A 14,338-nucleotide genomic window follows, 5' to 3' on the forward strand; every position below is an offset into this window, starting at 1 on the left:
TACAGCTGTTATTGAGCTGATTGCTGAAGGCTTCCTGGGGAAGAGAATGTGGGGCTCTCCTGCAGCTCCCAAATGTCTCATTTTTAAGGGAAACCATCCTTGCTAGACAGCCACTAAAGGGAACAACAGCAGCACCCTGCCAGTTTGGTTTTATGTAATATCTCAATAACCAAGTCACCATTTCTCTACCTCAATTTCTGATTATGTGGTGTGGGAGAGAGTAATAAAACCAAAGGAGGGCAGAAAATCCTAGAAACCCACTAGCTGATGGTTACTACTTATTTTAATCTTAAAAAACAGCGGTTTCTCCAGAAATCTCTGTGTATAGCTTATTTTACAAGGTAAAAATCAAGAGATTAAGTCTCTTAACTTATCCTTGAGGGTGATTCTTCATGACCTTTTGTACTGCCAGAGTGCTTCTTTTAAAAAGCACTAAATTTGAAAGAAAGGCAACAGATTAATGGATGCAGACCACCAAGAAACTGTCCTGATCAATAGTTTTGGGTCTCTGAGGTGACATCAAGTTCTAAGAGGGAAGTTCCAGTTCCCAGCTCTTCATTCAGGATTCTTTACACTGGGGGCACAGTGTGGCCAAAGTAATAATTCCCAAGTGCCTGAGCAGGGAATTAGGGGAGCTCAAAGTCACACTGGTGAAATATTTTCACTTCCAGTAAAATATCCCCTTTATTGCTCTTAAGTAATAGGTGAGGTTCATGTATTTTGGCTCTGAAGCCTTACTTGGTAAATGCATGATGTATAACCAGCTCAGAAATGTTTGTAATTTATTTAATTTAATGTTGGTTTCGTTCTTTTTTTTTTTTGATAATAAAGAATGTGAGAACAATCACTGTCCTCTTCTGCTGGCTCACGGGCAGGATTTCCATGGCTGTTCCCATCCTGGGATAGTTTATGCCATGGGAAGCTGGGATAAATCTTCACATTCGGTTCAGAACAGCTGTAAAGAAGGGGAATAAGAACTGTTTTGTCATGCTGGCTGATGGAAGCAGGGAAAGAAGTGACATATTTTGAAAAGCAGGTAGATTTAAAGTCTCTCAGGAGTGGGGCAGCACAACCCAGAGATTCCCTGAGGTGTCCTGTGGTCAGCCCTGGCACCTTCTACCTCACATGTGGTGAACCTAGGGATGGTTATCCCCCACAGGAACGCCTTTTATCCCCATCCTTTTGGGAGCAGCATCTCAAGATACCAGCAAGGAATTCTTCCCTGGGACAGTGGTGAGGCCTAGCACAGGTTGCCCGGGGGAGCTGTGGCTGCCCCACTTCTGGAATTGTCCAAGGCCAGGCTGGATGGGGCACCCTGGGACAGCGGAAGGTGTCCCTGCCCACGGCGGGGGTGGCACGGATGGGATTTAACAACCTTTCCAACGCAAACCATTCCCTAACTCCGCGCTTCCCATGGCCGCCGCCATATCCGCTGCAAACTACAACTCCCAGCAGCACCCGCGGGAGAGGCGGGTTCCGCCCGCCGCTGCTCCAATCCCATTGGTCACTCTCCCGACGGGGCGGGCGGTGATTGGCTCCGGGCCACGCCCGTCAGGTGCGGCGTGCGGCGGTCAGTGATGGCGGCTGGGCGGCGGGTCGTGGCGGTGACTGTGCTGGCGCTGGGCTCGGTAGTGCTGGTGCTGGCGGCCGCCGTCCTGCTCCGCACCTTCGTCCTGCGAGCCCCGGCCGGGGTCCCGCGGCTCTGGGCACGGAGCGCCGGCACCGCCGCCCTCAGCGCCGGCGAGCGGCGGGAGCTGAAGGAGGCGCTGCGAGGTGAGGGGGCCCGAGCGCTGTGAGCCCCCCTCGCCCCGGGACTGGCCCCTCCTGAGGGGCGATCCAGGGCACGGGGGGACGGGGCTGGAGGCGGCCGCTCCCCCGGCGCTTTCCCTGAAGGAAGAAGGTGTTGGCTTCCAGCAGGACTAAGGAAGTGATTGGAAATCTGTGCTAGGCACTGCTGAGGACGCGCCTGGAGCGCTGTGTCCAGTTCTGGGCTCTGCAGTTCAGGCAGGGTTTGTAGAATCCTGAGGGAGCTGGGGAAGGGTCTGGAGAATCCTGAGGGGAAGGGGCTCAGCCTGGAGAAAAGGAGGCTCAGGGGGAATTTCTGGCTCTGCACAACTCCCTGACAGGAGGGGACAGCCGGGGGGGATTTGGGATCTCATCCCAGGGAACAGGGACGGGAGGAGAGGGAACGGCCTCGGGCTGGGCCAGGGGAGGCTCAGGCTGGAATTTCCTCCTGGAAAGGGCTGGAAGGGGCTGCCCAGGGAGGTTTGGAGTGCCCATCCCTGGAGGTGGCACCTGGAGGTGGCACTGAGTGCTCAGGGTGGGGATTGAGCACAACTTGGACTCCACGATCCCAGAGGGATTTGCCAACCTCAGCGATCCTGTGGTTCTCCTGAGCCAACTTTTGCCCTGTGTTGATTTTCCTCCACCATTTCCTGCTCGTACACACAGAATTTTGCCAGACACCCGTGACGGCGTTTCCAGACATCCCTTTGTCCACTGGATAAGTCACTGTCGGGATTTTCTCCCTTTCTTGTTGTTGCTCACCAGTGCTGTGACCAGTCCTGGGTTGTTTGTGCTGTCTGACGTAGAAGATTTGAGGGGTTTAGCTCTCAGGAGGGTTGGCACTGTGCAGGAAACCACAATTTGGCACCAAGTGATAAAACCCTGTGTGTAAACCTCATACCTTGCTGGTTTGTAGGATTTATTGCCTAGCAAATCATGTTTGCATTCTTATTTTTAATGGGAAAATGAAGGTTCGCAATAGATTTTTGTGTTAATTTGTGGAAACACAAAACCCTAAAAGAATCCATAACCTCTCCTGGCAGCTGCTGTTTGGAAAGGCAGCCAGCACGGAGTTACTCCCATGTTCTGCAGGACAGGGACTGGATGTTGGAGAGCCTGTTTAAATGACAGGGCAGACCAAAAGTGCCAACAAAAGCCCTGTCTGTTTATATAGGTTAAAAAGCAATATGGAAGTGTAATAACCTGTCTTACTCTTGAGAAAGAACCTTGGGCTGCCAGTTCAGCTGCCAGAGGATCCTATGGCTCTGGGGAATCAGATCACCCATGCAAATTGCAGCTGCTCCTGGACAGTAGCATTTCTAAGGATATCATTCAACACTTCAGCATGAAAAGTGGAGTCAAATTATCTGGAGAGATACCTTGGCTGAGCTGTCAGGAAATGCTGCGTATGCAGGGCCCAGCTGAAGCACATCAGTCTTTTTTTGATTGTGGCAGCTTGTGCTGTGCTGTGAAATGATGTTTAAAGCCTGGAAAAAGCACTGAGGAACATAAATGTACTTCCTTTTTTGAAGTGCAGTTCGAGCTTTGTTTGATTTCGGTGCTGAGGGATTTCTGTTCTGTGTTTCTTTGAAGGGGCCATTAAAATCCCAACTGTGTCCAGGTCTCCAGAGGATTTGAATACAACTGCCATGGCAGAATTTGGGAGTTACATTCAGAAAGGTACTGAACTCTCAGTCTTGGCAATCTCTGCTGCTCTGTTTCATTTTCATAAATAAATCGAAGAGAGCACGTATCATTCCTGAATAGAAGGGAACAGATTTTTATATTTTTCCTCAAGAAAGGCCTGTCAGAAATGTCATGTGTGTGTCCCCTCTGCAACAGTGGTTTGAGGGTATCAGTGGCCCCAAAAAGTTCAAATGACTTTTTGTAATGATGGTTTTTAGTCCTTGAGATGCTTAAATGCCATAAAAAAATAAAAAGAGGATGGCTGCTGCTGTTTCAACCTCATTTTTGGCAGTTCCATCACTGCTCCCTGCAAAAAGCTGCAGCACTTCTGAACAAGAATTCTGCTTTTATTTAGGAGAGTTTCAAATCCCAAGCGAGGGGGATTGGTAAAAGGGTGAGAACTTCTATCCTCTGCTGTGGCCAGTCTTATTTACAGTTCCTCCCTGAGGCTACCTAGGCAGCAACTCCCTGGAATAATGCTGACATTGGCCATTATTGTTAATTTTTTTCTTTTCCACGTGTCTTTAATTTTTATTTTTATTTTTTTTTTTTCCTTAACAGTCTTCCCGGCTGTATTTTCTTCCAAGTTCATCCAGCATGAAATTGTTGGGGAATACAGCCACCTGTTTACAGTGCAGGGCTCTGCCCCTAACCTGCTGCCCTACATGCTGCTGGCACACATGGATGTGGTGCCTGCTCCCCCCCAGGGCTGGGATTTCCCTCCTTTCTCAGCTGCAGAGCATGAAGGTTTCATCTACGGACGAGGAACCCTGGATAACAAAAACTCTGCCATTGTACGTGTGCTTGGTAATGTCCTTCCACAGGGATAGAGCCTGGGAAAGGCACAGGGGAGCAATCCATCCTGGAATTCACTGTATGGTCTCTCTCCCCACCTCTTGCTCTTAGGGAGGAATTCCTAGTTTGGATAAATTCCAAGTCCTGCAGTTTTCTCCCAACATTTTCCTAAAAATGGAGTGATCACTGTTACTGAAGGAAAGAGGGTTAAAACTCGTGAGGAGTCAGGAGAATGATGTTCACAGATGCAGATGTATTTGGTTAAATGCCAGTTTAAAGTTTTATGGCTCAGGTGCCCAGAGAATCTGTGGTTGCCCCATCTCTGGGATTGTCCAAAGCCAGGTGGGAGCAGCCTGGGATAGTGGAAGTTTCCCTGCCTGTGGCACTGGATGAGCTTTAAGGTCTCTTCCAACCCAAACCATTCCATAATTCTCTGTCAAATGCTCTGTTTGAAACCCGGGATAGACATTTTCCTTTTTTCCCAGGTGTCACAGAGGCACTCGAAGCCAAAATCAGCCCTTTGAAAAGGCTTGAGTTTCAAATTAAAACATTGTTTATTTAATAGGATAGACAAACAACCCTGCATCTTTTATCCAGTCTGTGGCAGAACAAAGAGCTGCTGTACTAAACACGTTTGGGAGGAATGGATTCAGAAAAGATTGATCTGGGAAAGATTTCTCATTGGGAAAAGGTTGATGGAAGACTTAATAAGGAAAATGTCCCTTTGTGACTTTGATGATGAGTTCCATGGCAGCCTTGTATTGAAATTTGAACAGATGTTTAGTGTCACGCAGGCCATGCTCCTAGAAAGTTTCAGGATGTTTAATCATCAATTTCAAAGCCTTGGAACTTGAAAGTTTAGGTTGTTGCTTCATTCTGCTGTGAACTGCGCAAGCAACTCCACAAATGGCCAAAAAAAAAAAAATTCAGCAATTTCAGTGAACATGGGTGCTGACAATATAGAGGTGATGAAAAATTAAGTAATTTAAAATTGAGAGTGATGCAATAATAGAGGAAATGGTTTTTTATATATATTGCCACAGCAAATGGTAGATTTGATTTCTCATTCTTCAGATTCAGTTTCTTGTTCTGTTTCTGACATCTTGGCTCTTCTTGTACCAAAGATGCTGCTCCCTAAACTCCCTGGGTTTGGTGGCTCCAGTGAGAGGCAGTCTGGGTGTGTGACAGGCACTGTCAGGGAGCAGTGAATTCCTTGGAGAATTCTGACTCTGGAGTCAGTGTGTCCCCAAACCAGCTGCTCTGTATTTCATGTCCCCACAGTGCCACTGTCACCTGTCAGAGCACTATGGATCAAAACCACTGCAGGGTCTTTTCCAAGGAATGGGAATATCCTCAGTGGGAGCTGTAGGAATCACAGCTTAGCTTTGAGCAGCACCAAGGGCTGTGAAATCATCACAGCTCTCTCCCATCACTGCATTCTGGTGCATTTATTCTCCTTATTAGCACACAGGGATGGTTGAGCACGTTGTGCTTTTCCTGCAGGGCATCCTGCAAGCTCTGGAATTTCTGCTGAGGAGGAATTACAGACCCCACCGCTCGTTCTATGTTGGCATTGGCCACGATGAGGAGGTATTTTCTTCCCTTGTCCTTGGAACAACAACCTGTTTGCATTGTTCCTGTAGGTAACAAGGCTTACTTTTGAAACATTGTTTAGCTGGAAGGTCTTTCCTGTTTTTCTTGGTTCTGTGGGGAAATACTGTGTCAGGCCCCAGGTCACAGTTCTGGATTGATTGTTTGGCTTGGAGTGACATTCACAAAGGGTTTGGTGTGATGAGCAAAGAGAGGAGAACACCAGAGGGTGTCACTTCAAATTCTTTTCTGCAAAGAAAGTGCAGCAGGAATCCTATTTTGGAGACAGGAAAAGCTGGGTTGAGATTCACATGGTTGTGCCAAATGTTCAGGAAGAGCTGCAGAAAATGTTCAGTGGTACAGAGAGACAGGGGAGGTGGGCTTTGTTGTGCACTGTCAAAATAGAAAGACAAAGAATTATTAATAGTTAAAATGAACAGGTCTGCAATTGCCAATCTATGGAGTTTATAGCTCTGAGACACCAAAATGAAAGCAGCAGTCAGTGACTCATCAATGAGCGCACTCCTCATGGATATAAATTCATCTGCTATTAGGCCATTAACAATCTCCAGTTAATTTTCCTGGAAGAATCTTTTACGGTTGCTCCAGAGCTGTTCCCCAGGGGTTTTCGTGCGTTCTTTGTGCTGTAGCCAACAGCAAGGTGTTCTCCACTTTTCCTCCCGATGTTCTGGCTGGATGTGGTCAGTTCCTCTGCCTGGATTCCACAGGTGTCTGGTCTGAAGGGGGCAAGGAAAATTGCAGCTCTGCTGGAAGCCAGAGGAGTGAAACTCTCCTTCCTGCTGGATGAGGGGAGCGCGGTGCTGGATGGGATCATTGCCGGCGTGAAGAAGCCAGTGGCTATGTAAGAGCGACCCCCATGATTCATTTTCAGTCATTAATTAGTGATAAATAGCATTGATGATGACACTACAGAGTGTTTTCAAGACGTGTGGCAGTGTTGGTGCTGCTGGAGCTGCAGCAGTGGCACAAAGTGCAAGGTAGGGACCTTCAGCCTCTGCCTGCTCCTCATCACAGCTGTGCTGATAGAGACACAATGTTCCACTGAGCATTTGAATTCTGTTTGTTGAGCTCTGCTCACTGGAGGAGCAGCCCAGACACCAGTCCTGCAGAGATCTGAACACTGTGTTAATGATTTGTTGTTGCTGCTTGAGTGGTTTTTACCACACTAAAACTATGCAGAGTAGTTATTTTTATCTACAGTCTGTGTGTGTGTGTTTGGAATTGCATTAGTCATTTATTTGTTAATTAATTGATTAATTTATCATTGTCCAGGATTGCTGTCACAGAAAAAGGTTCAATGACACTGAACTTCACTGTGGAAAAAGAGCCAGGGCATTCATCCTTCCCTCCTAAGGAGACAAGTATTGGTATTCTGGCAGCAGCCATGTCCAGGTGAGAGCTTCCTTGTCAGCCAGTGCCAAAAACAGTCAGAAAAACTCCTGAATCACTGATATATGACTTTTTAAATGTTTGTGTTTAAGGTCATTTTCAATATGCTGTTCTATATTTGAAATTGAAGTTTTTAGCTCACTTTGAAGGGCAGGAATGCAACTCCCAGCCAAGGAGCAATTGCCAGGTGTCTGCAGAGTCCTTGCACTTCAGCTGTTCCAAGTGACAGCCAATTCTTCAAAAGCAAGACAAGTACTGTCTGCCCTGATTTGCTCTGTAGCAACAGAGATTCCTTTGTTTGGGTGGCAGGATTTCTCTGGAACTTGTTCCTGCACATCCCTGCTACCTCAGCTGGGAATTCTCCAAGCCAATGAACCTGGAGTAGAGTCATAATGTGACTGCAGAAATCATCTCTTTACATCTCTGTGTAGATATCAAATTGGCTAAGAAATGCATATTTTAGAAAAACTGAGTATGTCCAGACATGATGGGATGTGTGCTGTTTTTTCTGGATATCCTTGTATTTATAGGAGCCAGGCTTCAGGATTTTTTCAGCTGTTCCTCAAAGAAATCTTCGCACGTGACTGGAATGCCCAGAAATCCGTGGAGCTGTGCTTGCACATTTACTCACCAGGAGAGCAGAGTGTGATTTCATCTCCAGGAGCAGGGATACAAATCAAATTCCTGACAACCTTTGGAGCAATAACAACCAGAAAGTTGTTTTTTTTTTTTTTTTAATTTTTCAATGTTGATTTATTTTGTAGGCTGGAGCAGAATCCCTTGCGCAACCTTTTTGGCCATGGACCAGAGCTCATGACTATGGAGCACCTTGCAGCAGAGGTGAGAAGCAGGATTTCACTCCCAAATTTCCATAAGAGTAATCACTCAGTGAAGAATTTAGAGCACAGTTGTGTAGAAAGGATTTTAAAAAAAAAAAAAAAAAAAAAACAACTAGTTTTTCTCCCAGATTATTGTTTCTGCTGGAATTGTTTCATCCATGTTCAAGTGACTCCACCGTGCTCTTGACAAATGAAAATTTTCTGATTCGTGGTTTTGTTTCTTCCCCTTAGTTCAAGTTTCCTCTCAACATCATCATGAGCAATTTGTGGCTGTTCTCACCTATTGTCAGCAGGTAAGAAAAGAGATCCTTGATAAACATCCCCAGCTTCTCACCCTTAAAAGATGAAGCCATTTCTAATCTTCCTAGGGAATCAGTTATTTTATAGTTTAGATAATTCAGTGGTTTCCTGTTAATCACTTTGTTAATTGAATAAGTCATCATTCATCTTATTGCCTGTGAAATTATGGTGCTTATTTTTTAGCAATATCCAACTTACTTGAAAATTTTCATTGGTCTGTTTCTATTTTTGTAGAGTCCTTGCCTTGAAACCTTCCACCAATGCCTTGATCCGAACAACCACTGCAGTCACCCTGTTTAATGCAGGAATCAAGGTACTTTCATTCATTTGGGTTTTTCTCCATGTAACTGTGATGAGGCAATTAGGGCATTTAATTTCCACCTCCTTATATGCAGTTATAAGATCAGTGTGGGCCCTGTGTGGTGCCACAGTCTCATTCTTACCTTAGATATGGATTTGGCTACAGCTGAAAATCACTTCCTTTCAAAAGTATCTGATCTCTGTCCACCACTGTTAAAAATGTTAATATTTTAGGATAGATAAGAAAATGTGGTTTCTGCGTAATCCTGCAAAGTACCAAAGGCAATATTTGAAACTGTCACAGTCACAAACATTTCCCTAGCCCAGACATTTGTAGCACAGGTCTGGGGTTTGGCTGCACCTTGGACTGAGAGATAACAGTCAGATCCTGCCCTGATAAGGAAGTGGAGCTGTCCAAAAATACTGGAGCCCTGGAAAACAAATAGGCTGTGCTTGAAAATATCTGTGACTGAAAAGCATCACTGGACAGGAGAAGATGCAGTGGCTGAACAGTGACACGGAGTGGCCAGGGGAGAAGTGACACCCTGGTTCCTTGTTTTTTTTTCTGAAGATTAAATTTTTTTTTAACAAATTTACAAATATTCAGTCTGTAGAGAAGAAGAGTTATGTGTTCAATAAAATCACTTGTTAAGTGACTTATATTTACCCAAATATGAACCATGTAATGTGACAACGAGGTAAAAATATCACTTTAAAAAAAATCCAGAGTTTCCGAATTTTTCAGTATAAATTCTCTGAAGGGAGAGGGCTTAGCTTGAGATAAAAACTTCTATATAAGTAACAGCTAGCTTCATTTTTGAGGAATGTTTCTTGGTGTATTTATCTGCATTTTAGATAAGATTTGCAATGTTTTAACACAGAAAGAGGCATCACACTTGGTGCAAACAGTGGAGCATCTGAGGCCTGCAGTTGTTTGAGCAGTTCTGAGTTTGCAGCTGGTATTTTATTCTGATTTTCCTTTTCAACATTGACCTTTCCTTTTTTTCCAGGTGAATGTCATCCCTTCCTCTGCCAAAGCCACGGTGAACCTGAGGATCCACTCAGCTGAGACAGCTGCTGAGGTGCCCTGATGAGAGCTCATCTTCTGTGCCAAAGAGCAGAAAGTGCTCTGGAGTGCCTCATCCATGCTATAGGATGGGACCCTTAGGGTTTGTCACCTGGGAGATTTGGGAATCCTGCACGCTTCAGGAGGTCTGACAGGCCTGTCCAGCCCAGGGCAGCTGGGAAATGTCAGTCCAAAACATCTTCCCTCCCCAAGCCTTTGCTGGAAGTTTCTCTATCTGGAAGCTTTTTCTGGATTACTTGGATGGCAGAATTTCCAAGAGCAGCAGGTTGAGCAGCTGCTTTTCAGGGCTGGAGCAGTTCAGGAGTACCTTGAGACAGTGATGTGCACCTGATTAAAAAATTCAGCTGAAGTATCAGCCATGCAGTCAGCAGAGGAAGAGAGGCTGGCACACTCAGCCTGTGTGTGCAGCCACAACTGACAGATGTTTCCTGGAAAGCTGAACATCTGCTGATGTCTCTGAGGGCTGTTTCTCATTTCTTGTGTTCCTTTTGTCTGTGTTTCACCCACAGGTGCTGGAGGCAGTTAGGAACACCATTGCTGATGACAGAGTGAAGATTGATGTGGTGGAGGCCTTTGACCCCCTGCCCATCAGCCCTTGGGATGAGCACACATTTGCAATCCATATTTTTCAAAAAACCATCCTGGACACTTTCCCAGATGTTGACAGTGTAGTCCCAGGTGACAGCAGGCACATGATGGTTATTGTTTCCCTTCTGCTTTTCCCTCCCCCTGCACTGCCTTGTTTCCATTTGCTGTGTACTCTTCCACCCCAGCTGTTAACTTCTGGAAACAGCTGTTTTTTCCTCTTTTTATTCCGTTCCCTCTTTATGCTCTAAAAGTTTTCATGTTGTTTTTTAGTCGTGGAAGTAAAAAAGCAAGCAGGAAGCTGAGAGAAACAATGAGCCTTGAACTGGGCTCTCTGCACATACAAAGGAATCTCTTCAGGGAAGAAAAGAATTATGAGGGAGGGGAGGAGGTCTTCTTGCTTTAGTTCTTTTGTTGTTTTCATAGCTGGAAAAGCATTCCTGCTTTTCTGTATTGTTCCTTGTGATTCCATCCCCTTCCCTTTCTTGCAGCTCCTTCCTAGCTCTATAGTTGGGGGATTGAAGTTTGAAGCTTAAATTTTTGGGGAGGCTGAGTGTCCAGGCTGTTCTTAGGTTGAGCTGTGTGTTCAGCTCCTGCTCCTGAAGGAGAGACTGTTCTCCAGGATGTAGCATTCAATGTTTCCAGTGATGCTTTTGGTGCAGGCACTGCAGGGCTGTTATCATTTGCTTTTCCTCTCTCCTGGGGGGAAAGGTGGGTCACTTTTTAAAGTTCAGTTTTTCCTCTCCTGCAGGACAAACTTGAGCTTTGTTTTCCAGGCACGTGCATTGGAAACACGGACAGCAGACACTTCACCAATGTCACCAAGGCCATTTACAGGTTCAACCCCCTGCTCCTGAGCCAGGATGATCTCCCCAGGTACTGAGCTCTGCACGTGGGCAGCTCTTGGGCTCTCAGGGAAAGAGGAGATCCATGAACAGTGGGCAGAAGAAACCCCAGCCTTGTGCACCTCAGCCTCACACGCTGTCAGGCCACCCATTCCTGCAGATTTGGGTGCTGGGGATGGAAATTACCCTGGGACAGTGTCAGCCCTGGCTTTTTGTTCCTTGCAGTGCAGGCAGGACCCACGGAGGTGTTTGATTCAGTGGTGCTGAGTGGATCTTCGTGTGCTGCAGCAGTGGGAGAGGTGGTGTGCTGGTAGTTAGCCTTGTCCTGCAGATTTATCCACGTATTTGGACACTTGCCACTCTAAATTGATTTGAAATTTTCTAAAGTTACGTGATAACAAGATCGTCATGCAAGGGATTATTTGCTTGTTTAGATTTCTCATTTTATTGAGGTGCAGATGATGCAGGAGTTGAGTGTTCTGGCTGTACAGGACAGTGACAGAAATAGCCAACAAATGGGCCGTTAGGATTTTTTCCAAATAAGATTTTTAGATTTTTTTCCAGATTTTGTTGTTGGGCTGTGGGCCTTGAATCAGTCCATTTGGGTTGGTTACAGTGCAGTTTTTGGTCTATATTACTGTGGTTTTCTGTTGTGCACTGCTTTATAAAGTCAACAGCCAAGCAGGGTGCTGGGTGTGTACAGCTAGATCAGAAATTCCCCCTGGACTGAAAAACGTCCTTTTTTTGTCAGGATCCATGGGTTGAATGAAAGAATCTCCATTGAGAACTACGAGAAACAGGTGGAGTTCCTGTTCCAGCTGATCAAGAACTGTGACATCGAGACACTCCCAGAGCCCCACGCCAGCTCCCACGAGCTCTGAGAGACTTCTGGGCAGAGCTGCAGTGGACTCTGGGACAGAGGGGGCTGAAGATGCACTTGTGTCTTGTGTATGGAGCTACAGCTGGAATTTGGGTTTATTTTTATATTGTGGTTTACATACAGATGGTAGAAGTGCTGCCTGTGTGACAGGAACCTGGCAAAACCCAACAAATAACTCTGATTTCTGCTCTCAGTGGTCTCACATGCAGCCATTAATCTGACATTATTTTTTTTTTTTAGCACTTTAAGACTCTGAAATTAGTAAACACTAAATCACTAAAAATCTAAGTTATAATCAGCAGCCACTCACCACTAGAAGGTGAATCACCCTGTGTGCTTCTGACATACTGAATCTTGCTCAGGTGAGGTGTCTGCCAGAAGCTGCCAGGGAGGTTTGTGACGTGGTGAAAGGGTTCCTGTCACTGGCACAGCCACACTGAGAGCTCCTTGCACTGCTGCTGGGCATGGGCTGCTTCCCAGGGGATTTTCCATGGGAATTCTCTCCTGGGATCTCTCTCACCAGCATCCATGGTACTCTGAGCCAGTGTCAGTGTTCACTCCCGTGGCTGCACTGATTTCTGACTATTTTCAGCTACTCCAGAATTTCTATGCTGTTGTAACAGAGGAGGTGCTGGAAACTTTCCTTCCCATCATTTAGTGATTTTTTTTTCCCTCACTGACTCATGGTGTGGCTCAAGGTGTGTTGTGCAACTGGGTGTCAGAATAAGGGATTGCAGCTTTAAATAAGGAATTAAATCCCTGGCGTCTGCTTGTCCCTTCTCTCACTGAGTCAGTTTTTGCTTCTCCTTTGCTCTTCTGAGAACTTGATTGTGAAAAATGTGCAGGCCTTCAGTTTCTTCCAGTTCAGAGGGATCAGAGGTTTGTTCCTTCACTGCCAGTGTGAGCCATTTCCACTTTCCTGCTCAGATTTTTTGGGAATGCTGGGGTAGGCAGGCCATGGATGTTGACTCTGCTTCATCTTGCACTTCTTGCCTACACCTATGATAGCACTAAAGGGTTCAGCATTCTCTTGGCCTTGACAGTTGGGGTTACCAGTATTAATTAGACAAATAATTTATTTAATCAGTTAATTAAATTAATTTTCTCAATAAATACTTAACAAAGTGATGTTAACCAAAGAAAAGCCTGAAAGGTGCTGTATGACAGTGTCTGTGCTGCAGGGACCAGTGCAGCTCCTCCTGCTGCACAGATGTTTTTCAGAACTTAAATTATGCACTGGAATGGGTGGATATTCTGCTCTAAATTCATACTGTGAAATGTGCTGGAATGTACAGGAAATACTCTGAAATGTATCCTGAAAAACACTGATGGAACTGTGATTCCAGTTCTTTCCATTCACCTCTCTTATTTATTTGTAGTCTGATCTTATCACTGTGGCCAGAGGGCTCCAACTGTATCACCTACTGAATAATTGAAACAAAATTGAGAGTTTCATCTAATAAAATGAGGAATATGAATTCTTTTCTGATGATTATTTAGTCTTTTTATGTAGCTCTGTAATTGCAGTGAAGTCATTTCCACACCTGAGCAATCCATAAAGTTTCCATCAAAACAAACCCACCTATTTTCCAGCCAGCTTTAATCTTTGCTCCCTTTTCTACACAAAATCAGCTCACCCTGGCCAGGCATTGTTGGGCAGTAAATAGTTTGCATCTTTTCTGCTTTGCTGCACTTTGTGATTTGTTCAGCCACGTGCCTGTGGCTCTTTTGTGGAGGTGTCACTGCTCCTGTGAGCTCCTGTGTGCAGGCACAGCAAAAGTGATGTGTCAGGGCACAGCACTGAATGGAGCACAGCCCTGGCAGTGGGAGGTGCAGAGAAGGGTTTGTTGTTGTTTTTTCTCTGGCAAATCTCTGTAAAATTGAGTTTAAAGCCTTTGCTTTGGCCGTGGCTGTGTGGGGTCAATATTGTTTGACAGCTGATGGTTGTGCTGCCAGTCAGAGGGGAAAACGGGGAGAAAATGGGGAAAAAAAGTCTCATGAGAGAACGCAGGTTGTGAAAATCCTCACCCTGTTGTGGTGTGGAAGGAGGGAGCAAATATGTCCTAAAAACACGAAGCATCGTTTATATTCTGTAATCTTCCCTCAGCCAAAAACCCCTCACCTCTGTTCTGGCAAGGATTGTTTCATTAAAGGAAGATTCATTTTGCTGCTGAAGGAAAAGTGCTGGGGAGGCAGGGCTGGGTTTGGCAGCTCCTGTGTGGATGTGTGCCTTGAC

General features: G+C 45.6%; 1 protein-coding gene across 1 annotated transcript; it reads left to right on the forward strand.

Annotated features, from left to right (window-relative positions):
- Nucleotides 1-1,577: 1,577 nt before the first annotated feature.
- Nucleotides 1,578-12,103, forward strand: PM20D1 (peptidase M20 domain containing 1). Its single transcript, XM_062509599.1, has 13 exons — nt 1,578-1,773; nt 3,379-3,465; nt 4,033-4,265; nt 5,770-5,856; nt 6,585-6,718; nt 7,150-7,269; nt 8,031-8,106; nt 8,337-8,398; nt 8,640-8,718; nt 9,716-9,787; nt 10,302-10,470; nt 11,154-11,253; nt 11,974-12,103. Exons 1-13 carry the CDS (start codon nt 1,578-1,580, stop codon nt 12,101-12,103), a joined length of 1,545 nt encoding a protein of 514 aa, XP_062365583.1.
- The last annotated feature ends 2,235 nt before the right edge of the window (nt 12,104-14,338 follow it).

Source organism: Cinclus cinclus, chromosome 27, assembly GCF_963662255.1.
Source record: "Cinclus cinclus chromosome 27, bCinCin1.1, whole genome shotgun sequence".
In the NCBI taxonomy this organism is placed as follows: Eukaryota; Metazoa; Chordata; class Aves; order Passeriformes; family Cinclidae; genus Cinclus; species Cinclus cinclus.

Excerpts from the sequence above, each read along its gene's own strand:
- PM20D1 (XM_062509599.1), top strand. The coding sequence starts at position 1,578 with ATGGCGGCTGGGCGGCGGGTCGTGGCGGTGACTGTGCTGGCGCTGGGC. Across the intron at positions 8,719-9,715 it reads TGTTTAATGCAGGAATCAAG|GTGAATGTCATCCCTTCCTC; the intron begins GTACTTTCATTC and ends CTTTTTTTCCAG. Across the intron at positions 9,788-10,301 it reads CAGCTGAGACAGCTGCTGAG|GTGCTGGAGGCAGTTAGGAA; the intron begins GTGCCCTGATGA and ends TTTCACCCACAG.